Below are 19,739 nucleotides of genomic sequence, written 5' to 3'. Positions count from 1 at the left end.
TGTCGATGCGCCGTACAAGAGATTGCTGGGAGCCCCAGTGGTGGGACCCCCCGCGATCTGAGACTTATCCCCTATCCTTAGGATAGGAGATACGTTTTTCACCACTGGACTACCGCTTTAATGATTTAGACCTAATTTTAAACCGATATTTTGGTCAGTGTTTGGAATCAGGATTTCTCAAAACGTTTTTATGGGGTCTGGGTGAAATTGGTACAGAAAAGGGGTAAATGACATCCGTTAAAGGGGGTTCTCCACCTTGGACTACCCAGGCCATCTAGGTCGGCACCCTCATGATTTGGCTATAAATCCCCTGGTGATGGCGGCTGTATGGATCATACACGGTCACGTCCCCTGCAGTGGCTTTCGCTAGTAGAAAGGTGTTCTAAGCAGCCAAGCTTTTGTGCCTTCTTGAGATTACATATACTGGGCCGGAGCAAAGATCCTAGTTTCTTATCTGGCTGAAATCCTCTTCCAGCACACACAGGCAATGATTCACCGATGGGGTTCACATATTTTCAGCACACATTGTGGAGGCTGGGTGGAGCAGTAGTTATGAGGCACAAGGACCTTATCTGCTTATCAGAAACAACATGACAGAATGCAGGCGCCATCTGGCATCTAGGACATTGTTCTCTGTGTACACATTGAGGACAACACACTCCTTCCCATGTGATGATAAATTGTCTGAGGATGATCAGTCATGTGATGTCACTGAGGGCTGGAGAAATGCATGTACGTTTAGTCTACAATTCCTTCTCGAAGTCTCCTTTTCTACTGTTTTCCCCTCTCCATTCACCCCATCTCATAAGGCTATGTTCACATGTCAGAATGTCCACACGGAGAATCTCCATGCGGACATTACAGACACTGAGGGGCGCTGGCATAATATGCTGGCGCTAGGCCCGCACAGGAATGTGCCCTCTAATAGCTATGCATTCCGTGCGGACTCCGCACAAACAATGAACATGTTCATTCTTTGTGCAGACATGGAAAATGTTCTTTCTTTAATTCATATTCTTATTAAACAATACACTGTAATATTTTTCCCCATCGGACCGGGTCTTACTCTTGACCCGTTGCGATCCGGACTCATAATTCAGAGATGGGGGTGGCACTCTGCAATAAACTCCCGGCTGGCCAGTTATGTGAATAGAAATTCACATGACTGATTCATATTTGCTGCTGAGAGTTGTGATTGGGCGGCACCGTCCGGTAAAAACGCCACAAAAAATGCAGGAAACTTTAGTGGCAGTTTTTGTGTTTTTTTTTTTCTTTTTTTGTTTTGGCTCAAAGAAAACACTAGAAGATAAACCAAGTGGAAACCTAGCCTAAAGGTAGGTTCAGACTGAGGAATTTCTAAGCCTAATTCTGCTCAGAAATTTCGGTGCAGCAGAATCCCATTGGAATCTCGGTGTCAGAGCTTTAGCCACCATAAGGTTGATCTTGGTCTTTCTTTTGGCAGAATACATTGCTGTCTATGAATAATTCAGTCTGTGCAGGCCGCCCTCGGAATCTCCAGATTATTATTATTTTTTTTATATATACTTTGTCCTTCATGATGCAGTTTTTGTAGTGATTTTTCCCAAACTGGTGTGAATTGATAAAGATGTTCTTCTGTGGCACTTTTTCCCCTGTGTTTTTTCTTTGTACAAGTCATGGGAATCCTTGATGGGGGAAAAAAATGCCCACATCTATGTACACATGTTTAGTTTTTCTTATCATCTATAGAAGTAATGCCACAAAATCTGGTAAAAAAAATAATGCCACAGCAGGCTGCAGTTAAAAAAAAATAAAAATAATCCACTATGCCAAACAAAAGACACCAAATACCTGCACGTATGTATGACATTTCAGATTTCTTTATTGACTCCCAGCTAAAATCTTTCCTCTGTAAATATGGTGAGTTTTTGATGTATTTTCTAGAAGCTGGCATGTCTGATTCTAGCCTAATGGAAATCAGTTCCTAGTGAGATTATTACATTTCATCAAGGACATAATGATAACAAGTGAAGGGATGAAGCTTCCTGCTTTGGATATTGGTTACTCTACATTCCTCATATAAGAACTCCAGCTCTGGAGCTGAGGTAACGGAATGGAAACGTTATGGGCGTTACTGCTCTGGTCAGTTTTAATTGCCTGCAGATATGTGCAGAACACTGCTGCCCCCTTGTGGAAGATAAGAAGTAGAGCAATAAAAGAAAGTGAACATCCGGTTGCTTGAAGGCATCACATGTACTCACTTTGTCCTACATTTTGAAGGAATCTGCATGTGAACTGGGACTAAGTAGGAAAGTATACAGTGGATATCATGAAAGAAAACTGATGGACCCCCCATTATACTCAATGAGGTCTGTGAGGTGCTGCTGTTGTACAGCAAGCAAAGCGATCTGGTGCTGCCATCATTTTCATTGATCCTATAAAAATAATGACTCGCCAGCTCTATAGTGTAAGGAGAAGGATTAGAATTTACTGAGCTGGTGCTTTAGAATATTTTAGGTATGCTCCCTCATAATTACATGGAGTCCATCAAGTTCAACCTAAAACCCTACTGTAACCAAAAATCTCGGAGCTCTACATCAACCGAAAGGACCTAGAACCGAGGAACCGGTGTGTTACACACAACCCTATGTGCCTAATATGGCTAAGAAGAAAAAAATAGATGGAAACAGTCCTACTAGGTAATGGGGGCAATAGAGATAGAAGTAATAGTAGAAAATTGAGAGTGAGAATCAGATATATAACCTAACAATTTATTGCTTAATTATAAATAACATCTTCTGTAGGGCATCGGATGCGACACCTAAAATACAGTGAAAATAAAATAGAGAATGGATGGCTGATTCCAAAGTTATAAAATGGATATTATAAACATACCCCCATCGAGCACAATTTATATATGTGTTGGGCTGTGACTTGTGAGGTGGATAATGCTGTAGGTACAGATAATTTGTACCACTGCTTTGTGTCTCAGGCAGCGCCAGGCCGTTGGGACACTATGGCCCTCATTTACTATTGCAAACCCGACATGTTTTGTCGGGTTGTGCGCCAGAATTTTACTAACTCTCCATTTTACTAAGAAAAACCGTGTGGCCTGGGAAAGAGGCATGGTCACCGAAAACGGGTGTGTTTCCCGACATTTTCACTAAAAAAACTTATTTGTATTAAGGCTGTATTTGTGTGAGGGGCATAAGTATTAAACACCCCTCCATTTCTGGGCAGAGTTTACAGGAGTTAGGGCAGGGGGCATGAGTATGCCGGTACCCTAAGGCGAGGCGTTTGTGACATTTTGCGGAAGGATCGTCTGGTTTTCGAATTTCCCGCCAAATCCTTTAGTGCTGCGGTAGCGGCTGGATCCTCGCTGGCTAGGAGCCTGTCAGGTAGCACTGCCGCAGCAACATTTGTAGCCTGCTGGATGCCTTGTGGTGGGATGCTTCTCACCCACTACCTCCAGCGTAATGTATAGGGGGCATGCAGCTGCGGGCTGACTCTGCCCGTATCGGTGTCAAGATCTGGGAGCAGCAGCAAGTGGGTAAGTAAGCTTGTTGCTGGGGTAGCGCGGCCTCTGCCTCCCACTGTTACCCACTGAGCTACCGTCTTCCCTGCCACTGGTACTGAGGTCGCGGCCAGTGCCAGGTGTTTTCAGAGGTTTGGGGGTGTTTCGGCAGGGCTGAATATCGGGGGTGGCGATTGTGTGCCGGCAGCGTATTCCATCTGGTTGACCTGCCGTGGAGGACTGGGTGTGTGTCAGTACCGGCCCTGTTCCAATGGCTGTAGCACCATCCCCAGGATCCAAACAGTTTCCTTAAACCCCAGACACGGACTATGGTTTACAGTGTGACTCCTCCTTCATCCCTGACTGCGCGGTCAGCTCTCTCCGGGAATGACAACTCTTATGTTTTCTCTACCTGACTCAAAGACTGGCACTGGATGCCGCCATGTTTACTTCCCTCCACAATGCTCCAGTCCATAGCCCAGTGACAGCTGCCTGCATGCGTACTCACACTCCCCGCTCAGTGCTAGTACCTGTCAGGTGACTGCCCGTTTGTGGCTTGTATGACAGCAGGAAGTGTCTGCCCTCTCAGTGCCGCCATGGTTACTATAAGCAAACCTACTTATTCTGTGTCAGGTAGTGATTTTCCATGGTGACAGCACAATGGGATAATACTTCATTAGCAAATTTTCTAAAGGGAAATGGCAAAGATTTCGTATCCAAATTACGATTTATCCATAAAAGTCTTCTGGTCTTCGTTGCAAAAAATAAACTACATTTTTTTTGCATTATTATACGGTATATACGTTAGTTGCACGCTCAGGGGTTTTACTGTACATAGGTTTGTAGCTATATTTGCTCATGGTTTTCCAACTGTACATATGCTAGTAGTTTTTATACATACGCTTGTGCCAGATATACTGTACATATACGTTTGTACCATGTACACTGTACATACGCTTGTACCATTATACTGTGCATTTATATTGGACATATGCTTGTAGTCATACTGTACATACGCTAGTAATTATACTGTTCCATTCATACTGTACATATGCTATTGTTATACTGTTCTTATGCCTGTACCATGTTATTCTGTACATGCGCTCATACCAAATTATACTGTACACACACTTGAGTTATTTATACGGTACATACGCTCGTAGCTTTATACTGTACATATGCCCGAAGCTTTATATTGTACATATTGTATCTCAGTAGTCTCCTGGGGGTTGTAGTTCATACACCAGTGTTTCCCAACCAGGGTGCCTACAAATTTTGCAAAACTACTACTCCCAGTATTCCCTGGTGGGGAAACACTGGCATACACACACATAGCAGGGACTACAACTCCCAGCATGTGTCATTCAGTAGCCCCACACACACATATAAATCACCTCCAGTATGATATTGATTCCCCTGCAGTTTGTGTCTCCTTCACACACAGAAATCCTCAGCCCCGTGCAGTGCAGTCTGTCCTCTCTCCCCTCCCCCGCTCTGTGTTTTCCCCGTGCAAACTTGCAGCCTCCCTGTGGTAGATTATGTCCTGGGGAGACAGAGCTGTGGACGTCCTCACTCTCCCCCTGCTTCTTGTGTAATGTAGAGCGGGAGGCCATGAGAGCTCGGTGCAGCTCCGTGCAGCTTCAGCTATAACAGAGAGAGGAGATTCTCTCCCTGTGATGGCCAAACTGAGACTGCCGTGCACGTCGATGCGTGACGGTTAAATATGTCACGTGACACGTGTGAGCCAATAGGATGTGATGGAGGCGGAGCAGCTCATTCTATGGCAACATGTAGTTCTAGAACTGCAGGAAACGCCTGCAACCATAGATCTTCCCCTCACCAATATGGCGGCCCTCTGTCCTGCCTCTGCTCTCTATGGTGATCCCATCGCCGTCAGCCCCGCCCTGCTCTCCCCTGTGACACCCGGCTGAGAGGAGCCCGCCTTCTGTGACGTCACCGAGAGGCCGGCTCCGGAGCACAGCTAACGCAAGATGGCGGCCACCACGGGCTCAAGTGAGTCGGGAGACGGGGGAAGTGGGGAGGAAGCGGCCTGTGAGGGGCGGAAGGGCTCAGGAGGGAGCGGCGGCTGCCGGTGGAGGATGGGGCCCGCTGGGCTTCGGTGAGGGCGTTGTCTGACGTGCACTGTGGGGCCGAGGCCTGCTTCCTCACCACGCATGATTGTGCTCTGTCAGGAGGCTCACACCCCGCCGGGCCCCTGCTTCTCCTAATCAGCGGTTGGCGGCGCCACAGAGGGGTCCATGAGGGCCACACACCCGACCTGTGAGCGCAATACCTCCTGGTACAACCCCTGGAAGGCTCCTGCTGGGCCCCGCGGCCTACTGCTCCTCCAGGGGCCACAGGGATCTTCCTCCGGCTGTGACAGTCTCCCTGTGTTAGGCGGGGGAGGGGCTAGTACTGCGATACATGGGGCCCCTCAAGGGCCACACGTCTGTATGAAGAGCCCCTGTGATGTGCTGACAGGTGTGAGCTGGGGTCCAGCCCTGAATGTGATCCCCCAGAGCTTACACTCTACTGTACCACATGTAGCAGAGCTGAGGGGGCTATGTACCCGTGTGTGAGATCTGGAACCATCTACTAGACCTAATGTAGCAGAGCTGAGGGGGCTATGTACCCGTGTGTGAGATCTGGGACCATCTACTAGACCTAATGTAGCAGAGCTGAGGGGGCTATGTACCCGTGTGTGAGATCTGGGACCATCTACTAGACCTAATGTAGCAGAGCTGAGGGGGCTATGTACCCGTGTGTGAGATCTGGGACCATCTACTAGACCTAATGTAGCAGAGCTGAGGGGGCTATGTACCTGTGTGTGAGATCTGGGACCATCTACTAGACCTAATGTAGCAGAGCTGAGGGGGCTATGTACCCGTGTGTGAGATCTGGGACCATCTACTAGACCTAATGTAGCAGAGCTGAGGGGGCTATGTACCTGTGTGTGAGATCAGGAACCATCTACTGTACCACATGTAGCAGAGCTGAGGGGGCTATGTACCTGTGTGTGAGATCAGGAACCATCTACTAGACCTAATGTAGCAGAGCTGAGGGGGCTATGTACCCGTGTGTGAGATCTGGAACCATCTACTAGACCTAATGTAGCAGAGCTGAGGGGGCTATGTACCCGTGTGTGAGATCTGGGACCATCTACTAGACCTAATGTAGCAGAGCTGAGGGGGCTATGTACCTGTGTGTGAGATCAGGAACCATCTACTGTACCACATGTAGCAGAGCTGAGGGGGCTATGTACCTGTGTGTGAGATCAGGAACCATCTACTAGACCTAATGTAGCAGAGCTGAGGGGGCTATGTACCTGTGTGTGAGATCAGGAATCATCTACTAGACCTAATGTAGCAGAGCTGAGGGGGCTATGTACCTGTGTGTGAGATCAGGAACCATCTACTAGACCTAATGTAGCAGAGCTGAGGGGGCTATGTACCTGTGTGTGAGATCAGGAATCATCTACTAGACCTAATGTAGCAGAGCTGAGGGGGCTATGTACCTGTGTGTGAGATCAGGAACCATCTACTAGACCTAATGTAGCAGAGCTGAGGGGGCTATGTACCTGTGAGAGATCGGGAACCATCTACTAGACCACATGTAGCAGAGCTGAGGGGGCTATGTACCTGTGTGTGTGATCAGGAACCATCTACTAGACCTAATGTAGCAGAGCTGAGGGGGCTATGTACCTGTGTGAGAGATGAGGAACCATCTACTAGACCTAATGTAGCAGAGCTGAGGGGGCTATGTACCTGTGTGTGTGATCAGGAACCATCTACTAGACCACATGTTGCAGAGCTGAGGGGGCTATGTACCTGTGTGTGAGATCAGGAACCATCTTCTAGACCACATGTAGCAGAGCTGAGGGGGCTATGTACCTGTGTGAGAGATGAGGAACCATCTTCTAGACCTAATGTAGCAGAGCTGAGGGGGCTATGTACCTGTGTGTGTGATCAGGAACCATCTACTAGACCACATGTAGCAGAGCTGAGGGGGCTATGTACCTGTGTGTGAGATCAGGAACCATCTACTAGACCACATGTAGCAGAGCTGAGGGGGCTATGTACCTGTGTGTGTGATCAGGAACCATCTACTAGACCACATGTAGCAGAGCTGAGGGGGCTATGTACCTGTGTGTGAGATCAGGAACCATCTACTAGACCACATGTAGCAGAGCTGAGGGGGCTATGTACCTGTGTGTGTGATCAGGAACCATCTACTAGACCACATGTAGCAGAGCTGAGGGGGCTATGTACCTGTGTGTGAGATCAGGAACCATCTACTAGACCACATGTTGCAGAGCTGAGGGGGCTATGTACCTGTGTGTGAGATCAGGAACCATCTACTAGACCACGTGTAGCAGAGCTGAGGGGCTGTGTGAGATCAGGAACCATCTACTAGACCTAATGTAGCAGAGCTGAGGGGGCTATGTACCTGTGTGTGAGATCAGATGTAGCAGAGCTGTGGGTGATGTGTCCCCCTAAGATCAGGAATCCCAGAACCTAGATGTAGTTGATGGGCACCCGTATGTGAGATATGTGAGATATAGCAGAGCTGAGAGCACTCTGTCACTATGCAGTCAGGAGCCCCAGAGATTACAATCCACTGGATCTATTGTAGCTGACCTGAGGGTGTTATATCCCTATATGTGAAGGCAGAATCCCAAGAGCTTACACTCTACTGCACTGGTTCTCAACCTGGGGTAGTACATGTACCCAGGGGTACTTAGCAGTTCTCCAGGGGGTACTTGAAAAAAAAAATTAATATTGACAGCCACTGGTTACTGGTCTGGACCATGTTGAAAGAAATGGTAGGCTGACGTCACTGCACCGAGGAGCGGAGCAGGAGGACAACAAAGGGGAAGGAAGCGCGGGCACTGGGCTGCTGTGGGCAGTAACTACCACCATTTGTTGCTCCACTGCCCCTGCAGACCGGGCACCTACTGCTCTGAGCCATAGCAATAGGTCCCCGGAGCAGTGGAGCACCAAAGCGGGACAATATGGTGGCCTACAAATATATATATGGGGGCAGTTTGGGGGCCTACAACTATATTTGGGGGGTACAAAGGGGTCCTAACAACTTTATGGGGACACAAAGTGGGTACTGTTACTGTGTGTGTGACAATAAACATGGGGAGTTTGTAAATAGGTGGGTATTGTACTGCAGAAAGGAGCCTCTAATGTTTGTTTGGCTGGTTCTGTGGAGAAGTCTTGTATGAGAGAGGTGGAGGCGGTCTAGGCCAGATAAAGAAGAAAAGAAAACAACTCCGGTTAGAGAAGACATCACCTGTAAATCGGGTGGACTGGGGAGATGTGACAGGGGGCCTGTTATAGAGGAAAGTAAAGCATATGAATTATACTATAATCATTACAAAATGGCTAATATGGAGGGTACAATTTTTTGGGACTGGGCTGTCAAGGGGTTGAGAACCACTGATAAACTGGATCAGATGTAGACTAGCTGAAGTGTATGTCTGTGTGTGAGGTCAGGATTTGAGAACTTACACTTTACAGCAGTGTTTCTCAACCAGGGTGCCTCCAGGTGTTGCAAAACTACAACTCCCAGAATGCCTGGACAGCCGCATGCTGGAAGTTGTTGTTTTGCAACATCTGGAGGCACCCTGGTTGGGAAACGCTGCTCTACAGTATCACGTGTAGCAGCGGTGAGGAGGTTGTCTCAGAGATTACACTTTGATTAGGAGCCTAATAGCTTTTGCCGCTGTTATTCAGCCAATGAAAGTCCTTTCTATGGTGCATTTCTGCATTTTAGGGCATGGCAGCAGGGCAGAGCTGTTTGCCTGCAGTACTCACACAAGCACTTTCTCCATTCTTGTTTAGCCAATCCCAGCACAGCATGTACAGGAGACAAATGCGCGGTCTCTGACTAACATACGTACCGTCAGTCCTGCTCGGTGTCCCTCTGAAGGTCCGCTTCTTTCTTTGGCGAATTGTGCACGGGAGGGTGGCCTGCTGGTTGTATTTAAACATTCATGAGTGCTGGTCACATGAGCGCTCAGTAGGTGCAAGCACTCACGTGACTAGCACCACATGAATTTTCAAATTCACCCAGCAGCCCTGCCTCCAGTGCGCAATTTGCCAAAGAGAGAACAAGACCTTCAGAGGGACACCGCTCCGGGTTGCAGCTGTGTCAGAGACCCCCGCATCGTTCTCCTGTTCACCCGCACTATATCCCAGGGTATTGGGTTTAGTATGAGTGAACGGGATGATCAACTGGTGCCAGAAAGTTAAACAGATTTGTAAATTACTTTTATAAAAAAAAATCTTAATCCTTCCAGTACTTATTAGCTGCTGAATACTACAGAGGAAATTCTTTTCTTTTTGGAGCACAGTGCTCTCTGCTGACACCTCTGTACATTTTAAGAACTGACCAGGGTTGGAGAAAATCCCCATAGCAAACATGCTGCTCTGGACAGTTCCTAAAAAGAACAGATGTCAGCAGAAAGCGCTGTGGTCATGATGTCAGCAGAGCGCTCTGTGTTCCAAAAAGAAAATAATTTCCTCAGTAGTATTCAGCAGCTAATAAGTACTGGAAGGATTAAGATTTTTTAATAGAAGTAATTTACAAATCTTTTTAACTTTCTGGCACCAGTTGATTAAATAAATTTTCCACCGGAGTACCCTTTTTATCGACAATGGACGTAAATGTACATCATGGTGCTGTGGTACTTAACGCACCATGACGTACATTTACGTGCCGCCATGATCGTGAGCACCGGAGCGGTGCTCGCGTCATGCGTGACAGGTCCCGGCTGCTATCAGATGCTGTGATCAATACAGATCACAGCATCTGCGGCAGTGCGGTACTTTGAATGGATGATCGGATCGCCCGCAGTGCTGCTGCGGGGATCCGATCATCCAGCATGGCGGCCGGAGGTCCCCCTAACCTGCCTCCGTCCGTCTCCCGGGATCTTCTGCTCTGGTCTAAGATTGAGCAGAAGATGACCGATAATACTGATCAGTGCTGTGTCCTATACATAGCACTGAACAGTATTAGCTATCAAATGATTGCTATAGATAGTCCCCTATGGGGACTATTAAAGTGTAAAAAACATTTGGTATCGCCGCATGTGTAAAAGCCAGAACTATTAAAATATATTGTTTATTATCCCGTACGGTGAACGGCGTAAAAATAAAGTCCAAAATTGCTGCTTTTTTTTGTCACATTTTATTCCAAAAATTTATAAAAAGTGAAACCTAAGCAAAAGTGGTAGGGATAAAAACTACAGATCATGGTGCAAAAAAATTAGCCCTATAACTAGAGATGAGCGAACTTACAGTAAATTCGATTCGTCACAAACTTCTCGGCTCGGCAGTTGACTTTTCCTGCATAAATGAGTTCAGCTTTCAGGTGCTCCCGTGGGCTGGAAAAGGTGGATACAGTCCTAGTAGACTCTTTCCTAGGACTGTATCCACCTTTTCCAGCCCACCGGAAAGCTGAACTAATTTATGCAGGATAAGGCATCAACTGCCGAGCCGAGAAGTTTGTGACGAATCGAATTTACTGTAAGTTCGCTCATCTCTAGTGGTCAAAATAGGGCAATTTCAAACATACTAAGTTTGTTAAAATGGTTTGAGTTTTTTTTTTAAGTGGTACAATTATAGAAAAGCAGATAACATGGTATCATTTTAATCGTATTGACCCACAGAATAAAGAAAACATGTCATTTCTACCGGAAAGTGTACAGTGTGAAAATATTTGCTAAATTGCGGTTTTCTTTTTAATTTCCCCACATAAATATTTGTTTGGTTGCGCCGTACATTTTATGGTAAAATAAGTGATGTAATTACAAAGTACAATTGGTGACGCAAAAAATAAGCCCTCATATGGGTCTGTGGATGGAAATATAAGAGTTATGATTTTTAGAAGGCGAAGAGGAAAAAACGGAAATGCAAAAATAAAATTGGTCTGGTCCTTAAGGGGTTAATGGGCTTTCCGCTGCCCTGTTCACACTGAGGTATTTCCGCTAGTGGAATTCTGGCGCTGAATCAGATTTTGGTGTGACATTATGTCCAATTTGTTGTTTTTCCCTCCCTTCTTTTGGTTTAGTTCCAATACACACAACGTGTTACTGCAATCCTTTTCTGTGAGAAATACTTCATATTCTAGAAAAACTTCAGGGGTGCAAACATTTTCGGCCATGACTGTATATACACTATATGGAAGATCCAAACCTGACCAGAGGAAAAGTTGCTGAGTTGCCCATAGCCACCAATCAGATCGCCTCTCATTTTGCAGAGGCCTTTTCAAAAATGAAAGAAGCGATCTGATTGGTTGCTATGGGCAACTGGGCAACTTTTCCTCTGGACAGGTTTTGATAAATCTCCCCTTATGGGTACAGATCTTTATTACAGGGTCATAGATATACTATATGGGGGCACAGATCTATAATACAGGGTCAGATTGGGAGGTCATAGATATACTATATGGGGGCACAGATCTATAATACAGGGTCAGATTGGGAGGTCATAGATATACTATATGGGGGCACAGATCTATAATACAGGGTCAGATTGGGAGGTCATAGATATACTATATGGGGGCACAGATCTATAATACAGGGTCAGATTGGGGTGTCATAGATATACTATATGGGGGCACAGATCTATAATACAGGGTCAGATTGGGAGGTCATAGATATACTATATGGGGGCACAGATCTATAATACAGGGTCAGATTGGGAGGTCATAGATATACTATATGGGGGCACAGATCTATAATACAGGGTCAGATTGGGGTGTCATAGGTCATAGATATACTATATGGGGGCACAGATCTGTAATACAGGGTCAGATTGGGGTGTCATAGGTCATAGATATACTATATGGGGGCACAGATCTAATACAGGGTCAGATTGGGGTGTCATAGGTCATAGATATACTATATGGGGGCACAGATCTAATACAGGGTCAGATTGGGAGGTCATAGGTCATAGATATACTATATGGGGGCACAGATCTAATACAGGGTCAGATTGGGAGGTCATAGATATACTATATGGGGGCACAGATCTGTAATACAGGGTCAGATTGGGGTGTCATAGGTGATAGATATACTATATGGGGGCACAGATCTGTAATACAGGGTCAGATTGGGAGGTCATAGATATACTATATGGGGGCACAGATCTGTAATACAGGGTCAGATTGGGGTGTCATAGGTCATAGATATACTATATGGGGGCACAGATCTGTAATACAGGGTCAGATTGGGGTGTCATAGGTGATAGATATACTATATGGGGGCACAGATCTGTAATACAGGGTCAGATTGAGGTGTCATAGACCTATATAACAGGGTTATAGATGTACACTATGGGCACAGATCTGTATTAATGTGGGTTGGAGAGTCATAGGTGTACACCATTGGGGCAAAGATCTGTGTGACAGCATCAGATGGTCACTAGTCACTTCTGTCTCCTTAATCTGGATAGGGTTTGCAGATATTCCTGTTCTTGCTGCAGTAACATTCCAGCATGTCTGACTGTCTGTACCCCCACCAAGCTGAGTTCAGCGGCAAACATCCAGTGTGGCTTCTCGGATCTGTCATATTCTTTGCAGGGTAGGATAAGGATCCAGTGTCACTACCTGTATGGACGCTCCGACATTTACCTGCCATCACAGCGTAATAGGAAATTGCTTGAGTAGTCATCCCTCAGAGTAGCCCTAGTGTCTAGTTCCCCAACCTTTGAATTTTCATTATTTGCAAAAGTACAATTCTCATCATGTACTTGCCAGCCTTTGATACATCCCATTAGTGCATTCTATTCCCCAGTCTTTGGTTCTCCAGAAGTTGAAGAACCACAACTCCCAGCAAGCTGGGGGTTGTAGATTTGCAACAGCTTTGTGTCTGGGCACCATGGAAATTCCAGTTTTTAACAGCTGGTTGTCTTGGCATGATAGAAGTTATAGATTTACAACAGCAGAAGAGCCACAAGTTGGGGATCACTACTGTATGGGGATGGAAACTTCAGCATTGTGTAGCAGTAACAAGACTGCACTGCTCACATTGCGAGGATTATTATGCAGAAAATCCAAGAAGTAAATTGTAATCTTTTGATTTTGATTCATACTGTATTCCCATCCCCTGCTTGGGAGACACTTAAAACATACTGCCGCGGATTTATCACTGTCTGTGGACAAGGAATGTCTGATTTTCCAATAGCAACCAGTCACGGCTCAGGTTTCATTTTAGCAGAACAATTTAAGAAATTAAAGCGTAGCTGTGATTGGTTGTTATGGGTAAAAACTAGGGATATCCTGTTGCAGGTATCAGTGCCAATACCGGATAACCAGTACTTGTGCAAATGTCCCAGATACCCATTGCAATACTTTCAGACCTTAAAGGAAAAAAATGAAAATTAACCATCACTCACCTTCCTGGGTTCCCGCAGAGCGTCACTACAGCTGATCGGTCCTCCGGTCCATCTTCTTCATACTTCTGTGTGAACGAAGTGTCACATGGCGCTCAGCCTATTATGGGCCGAGGCAGAACATTGCGGCGGCCGGCAATAGGCTGAGCGCCATGTGACGCTTCATTCACACGGCAGTATGAAGAAGATGGACCGGAGGACCGATCAGCTGTAGTGGCGCTCCGCGGGAACCCAGGAAGGTGAGTGATGGTTTATTTTCATTTTTTTGCAGCCCGGGCAGGATGGAGCAGGACTAGTATGCACCAGAGTACTTCTTTTAATGTACCTGTCGTTAAAAAAATAAATAAAAAATTCTATATGTAGATAACACCAATGTATGTATTTTTGTAATATACATTAGTTAACAAAATTGTGTACATTTTTGTCTCTGTGAGGAGTCCAAATACAGGTAGTGTGGGTGTACAGGCAGGGCTCTGTGCCCAGTGAGGACGGGCAGGGCTCTGTGCCCAGTGAGGACGGGCAGGGCTCTGTACGCTGAGGCTTTGTGACAGGGCCCCAGCTTACACAGCCCTACTTGTCCTTCCCTCATTTCCTGTATTTGGTCTTCTCATAAAGGTAATAGCTGCAGGGACACCCGAAAATATACTACTTTTTAACCAATGTACATATAATGGTATTATCTACATTATACAGTCATGCCCGTAAATGTTGGCACCCCTGAAATTTGTCAAGAAAATGAAGTATTTCTCACAGAGAAGGATTGCAGTAACATATGTTTTGCTATACACATGTTCATTCCCTTTGTGTGTATTGGAACTAAACCAAAAAAGGGAGGAAAAAAAGCAAATCGGACATAATGTCACAACAAACTCCAAAAATGTGCTGGACAGAATTATTGGCACTCTTTCAAAATTATGGATAAATAAGATTGTTTCAAGCATGTGATGCTCCTTTAAACTCACCTGGGGCAAGTAACAGGTGTGGACAATATAAAAATCACACCTGAAAGCAGATAAAAGGAGAGAAGTTCACTTAGTCTTTGCATTGTGTGTCTGTGTGTGCCACACTAAGCATGGACAACAGAAAGAGAAGTGTCTCAGGACCTGAGAACGAAAATTGTGGAAAAGTATCAACAATCTCAAGGCTACAAGTCCATCTCCAGAGATCTAGATTTGCCTTTGTCCACAGTGCGCAACATTATCAAGAAGTTTGCAACCCATGGCACTGTAGCTAATCTCCCTGGGCATGGACGGAAGCGAAACATTTATGAAAGGTGTCAATGCAGGATAGTCCCGATGGTGGATAAGCAGCCCCAAACAAGTTCCAAAGATATTCAAGCTGTCCTGCAGGCTCAGGGATATGGTGGAGGTTCAATGATGTTTTGGGGTTGTTTTGCTGCCTCTGGCACTGGGTGCCTTGAATGAATGTGTGCAAGGCATCATGAAATCTGAGGATTACCAACGGATTTTGGGGCGCACTGTACAGCCCAGTGTCACAAAGCTGGGTTTTTGTCCGGGATCTTGGGTCTTCCAGCAGGACAATGACCTCAAACATATGTCAAAAAGTACCCAGAAATGGATGGCAACAAAGCACTGGAGAGTTCTGAAGTAGAAGAGTTCAGTTATTTTTTCCAAAGGGTGTGCAACCAAATATTAAGTTAAAGGGGTACTCCGCCCCTTTGGAAAGGGGATAAGATGTCAGATTGCCGGGTCTTGCTGCTGGGGACACCCGGGATCTCCGCTGCGGCACCCCGCTATCATTACTGCACTGAGCAAACTCACTCTGTGCGTAATGACGGGCAATAAAGGGGCCGGAGCATCGTTATGTCACAGCTCCGCCCCCTCTTGACGTCACAGCCCACCCCCTCAATACAAGTCTATGGGCCAACACGCCCCCCTCCCATAGACTTGCATTAAGGGGGCGGGCCGTGATGTCACGATGCTCCGGCCCCTATATCGCCGGTCATTACGCACAGAGCGAGCGTGCTCTGTGCAGTAATGATAGCGGGGTGCCGCAGGCGAAATCCCAGCAATCGGGACCCCAGCAATCTGACATATTATCCTTTGAATAGGGGATAAGATGTCTAGTAGCGGAGTGCCCCTTTAAGGGTGCCAATTATTTTGTCCAGCCCATTTTTGGAGTTTGGTGACATTATGTCCAATTTCTATTTTTTTCCTCCCTTTTTTGGTTTAGTTCCAATACGCACAAAGGGAATAAACGTGTGTATAGAAAAACTTGTTGCTGCAATCCTTTTCTGTGAGAAATAATTCATTTTCTTGAAAAATTTGCCAACATTTACGGCCATGACTGTATAAAAAGTTGTTTAACGACAGATACACTTTAAACTAAAAATCCCTCTTATCTTTTTTGCGCTTCCATGCTGAGGCCTTTTCATCAGTTGCTCCATTATCCAGAGTGGTACAGGGCCTGCCACGCATTGACGTCATTCTATCATGTGGCATCGCTGCACCACTTTCAGAGCAACGAATGTAAAGATCTCGGCACAGGAGAGAAGGTGAGTGAGATTTTAGTTTTTTGGAGGGGACTTATTGGGGGAAACTACCTAAAGGGTTGTCTGGTAACAAGGGCACACGTTTCCTATGGGAGTGCCAGAGTACAGCACTTGGGTCTCTTTGGCGCCCCCTAGAGAATGAATTGAGTGTCTGCAGCACACGCTCCTCTCAGAATATCGGGTCACATTTAGGAGATGATGGGGGGGCCCAGCGGTTGGACCCGCTTATCACCTATTCTGTGGATAGGGGATACGTTTTTCACTGGACTACCCAATGTGGGAATTCCCTACTTACTGCTGGCTTGTATATAATGAGGGGGAGAGTAAGATACATAATACGTTAAAGTTCCTACAGTTGTGTAATCTATGGATGTGATACACCTTTTACACATGCAAATAAATGACTACCTATATTAAAGGGGTACACCAGCCCTGAGACATCTTATCCCCTATCCAAAGGATAGGGGATAAGATGTCTCACTGCGGGGTAGGGATCGACCAATTTTTTGGGATTTACAGCTCACAGGCATACCAGGACAGACAATACAAAGCTCTACATATCGCAAACCAACATCAGGAAACACCATTTTACGGGCCAATAGCAACCATCCCACACAAACCATAAGAGCTATTCCAGTCGGAGAACTTACCAGGTTGAAACGTAATTGCACTTCACATTCCACATTCCAGGAAGAGGCAAAACAATTAAAGGACAGACTCATGAAAAGAGGCTACAGCCACACACAATTTAATAGAGCCATGAAAATTGTCCAAAACAAAAATCGAGAAAATCTTGTGACAAATAAAAAGAAAACATTGTGTAATAATACAACACAAAAACTGGTACTTGCAATCACACACAATCCATATTTCAAAAACATTCGTGGTTTAATTTACAAAAACCTGCACCTTTTAAAGGAAGATGAGATCTTGGCAGTTCTTTTGGCACAAGGAGTGGCTGTAGTGCCAAAAAAAGCTAGCAATTTAAAGGATAGTCTATCCCCGAGTCTAGTCATCTCAGAAACGCAGTGTGTGAACACATGGTTAAGTAACAAAGGTTTCTTCAAATGTGGAGCAAATCGGTGCAAACTATGCAATGTTGCCAGGGTTTGCAAAGATTTTGCTGACAGTACAGACAACCACAGATATGATATTAAACAGTACATAAATTGCAATACGACAAATGTCGTGTATGCAATTGAATGCACTGCCTGCAATTTAAAATATGTAGGATGCACTTCACGTCCTTTAAAAATCAGGATCCGCGAGCACCTATATGACGCGGTTAAAATGGAAAGTAACAGAAATAAATCGGGTGCATCCACACATTTTGCACAGACACATAATGGAAATACAAATAATTTCATAGCATATGGCATTGAGAAGGTGAAAAAACCCATAAGAGGTGGTGACATACAAAGAAAATTGTTCAACCGTGAAGCCTTCTGGCAGTACACTCTGCGCACCAGAATACCGCACGGTCTGAATATACGGAAGGAATTAATGTTGCATTATTAAAAAAACATTTCAGCAAGTGAACTTTCGTGAATGAAATCACAGGGTTTTTTCCAGAACCAGTACACACAGTGCGATTGCTATCAATTCTGCTGTCGGTGTAGAACACATATAACCCTTCAGAAAATACACCGAGCAGAATTTGACAACACAGTTTTTCCTCTCTCATAAAAAAAAAAAAAAAAAAAAAAATTTTCATGCAATAGTAAGTTTTAATAGTTACCTGTTTTTGTAAGAAGTTTTAAAGTACACAAATGGTGTTTTACACAAGTCTTCTTGAAGCTGGTGCTCCTCCCTCTTGAACTTGGTATTTAGGAGGTGAGGAACACACAGGTGGTGTGGTGATCAAGAACGCGCATGCGTTCGAAACGCGTCCATAGGAGTTGTTTGCTGACCAGGTGAAGGTGGATGGTGTGTGCTCTGTACTTTTAAAGAAAAGTGAAATAAAGGATCTACGTTTTAAGGGACTGCTGGACTACTTTTCTTCATTTACGTACACCAGCCCTGAGACATCTTATCTCCTATCCAAAGGATAGGGGAAAAGATGTCTCACTGCGGGGTAGGGATCGACCAATTATCGGTTTGGCGATATTCCGATAATGCACCGCCCCCACCACCACACACCCCACCACCGCACTGCAACCCCCACCGCACCGCCCTGGCCAGAGACCGCCACTGCCCCATTGCCTCCCCCATCCCCGGTTTTATAATTACCGGGGTCCGCGCTACTTCTGGCTCCTGCGGTGTCCTGTGTTAAGCTGTGCACTGCGCAATGATGCGTGACGTCCTCAACGCAACCTCACCTTCAGTTTGCACAGTGACATCTCAGGAGGACACCACCCGAGCCAGAAGTTGCGTGGACTCCGGGAACAGGTAATTATAAAACCGGGGATGGGGAGGCAATTGGGCAGTGGCGATGACTGTCTCTGGCCGGGGGGGGGGGGGGGGGGGTGCGGTGGTAGGACTCAGGAGGACCCCAGGACAGGTAGGGGGAGAGAAGCGGGTGGTGGCGGCGGCGGTCTCTGGCACAGCAAAAGCCGCTGCAATTCATTGATTTAAAGCACCCGCTTTAAATCCGTTATCTGCAGTGGTGTCGCCGGGGGGGGGGGGGTTGTTTAAATAGGCGATAACTTACACCGGAAAATCGGTATAAGTTATCAGCTATCGTCCCTAACCTCCACAGATTATTGGTATCGACCCTAAAAAATCTATATCGGTCGATCCCTAATGCGGGGGTCCCAGAGTATACTCCGGCCCCATGGTCACCACCCGGCTGTTTGTGAGCTGGCACTGCGGAGTGCAGCTCAAACAGGTGGGTGGCGAATACAAGATTGCGGGGGTCCCCAGCGGCGAAACCGCAGCGGTGAGACATCTTATCCCCTATCCTTTAAATACGCCTGTTTAAAATCAAATACACCTATTGGATTAGTATGCTGCGTAGTTGTTCTGACTGGTCATATGCTGATCATATAATAGGATACAATTCACTGGAAGAACTATATAAATGAGTAAAGGTTTTTGTAAAGTAAATACTACTTAGGTATACAGAATAGTACTGATTTTCATAAGAGTAAGATGCATGTTTAACAAGCTTAACCAAGGAGGTGAAGGGGATTCTATATTTTTGTTTTAAAGCATTAATGTTATTTTCTTCTAAAAATGTTTCTAACCCTGTTTTGAAGCTCTCAACTGTTCCTGCTGTGACCAGTTACTGAGGTAGACTGTTCCGCAGATTCAGTGTTATTATGGTAAAGAAGGCGTTTTACCCCAGGACGTGTAAACATGGCCTACACCTTTTTTCTCTGGCTGGAGGGAG

At 45.8% G+C, this 19,739-nt stretch overlaps 1 protein-coding gene across 1 annotated transcript in view; it reads left to right on the top strand.

The window, feature by feature from the left end:
* The first annotated feature begins 5,307 nt into the window (after window positions 1-5,307).
* UBE2V1 (ubiquitin conjugating enzyme E2 V1) overlaps window positions 5,308-19,739 on the top strand; it is a 31,589-nt gene continuing 17,157 nt past the window's right edge. Inside the window, exon 1 of the mRNA XM_056548941.1 lies at window positions 5,308-5,506. Coding sequence (XP_056404916.1) covers window positions 5,485-5,506 — 22 coding nt within the window. The 5' untranslated portion in view covers window positions 5,308-5,484. The remainder of the gene's footprint in view (window positions 5,507-19,739) is intronic.

This window comes from Hyla sarda, chromosome 12, assembly GCF_029499605.1.
Source record: "Hyla sarda isolate aHylSar1 chromosome 12, aHylSar1.hap1, whole genome shotgun sequence".
NCBI classification, from domain to species: domain Eukaryota; kingdom Metazoa; phylum Chordata; class Amphibia; order Anura; family Hylidae; genus Hyla; species Hyla sarda.
Note: the sequence above shows the minus strand (reverse complement) of the source record. Positions and strands in the feature narration are given on the sequence as shown.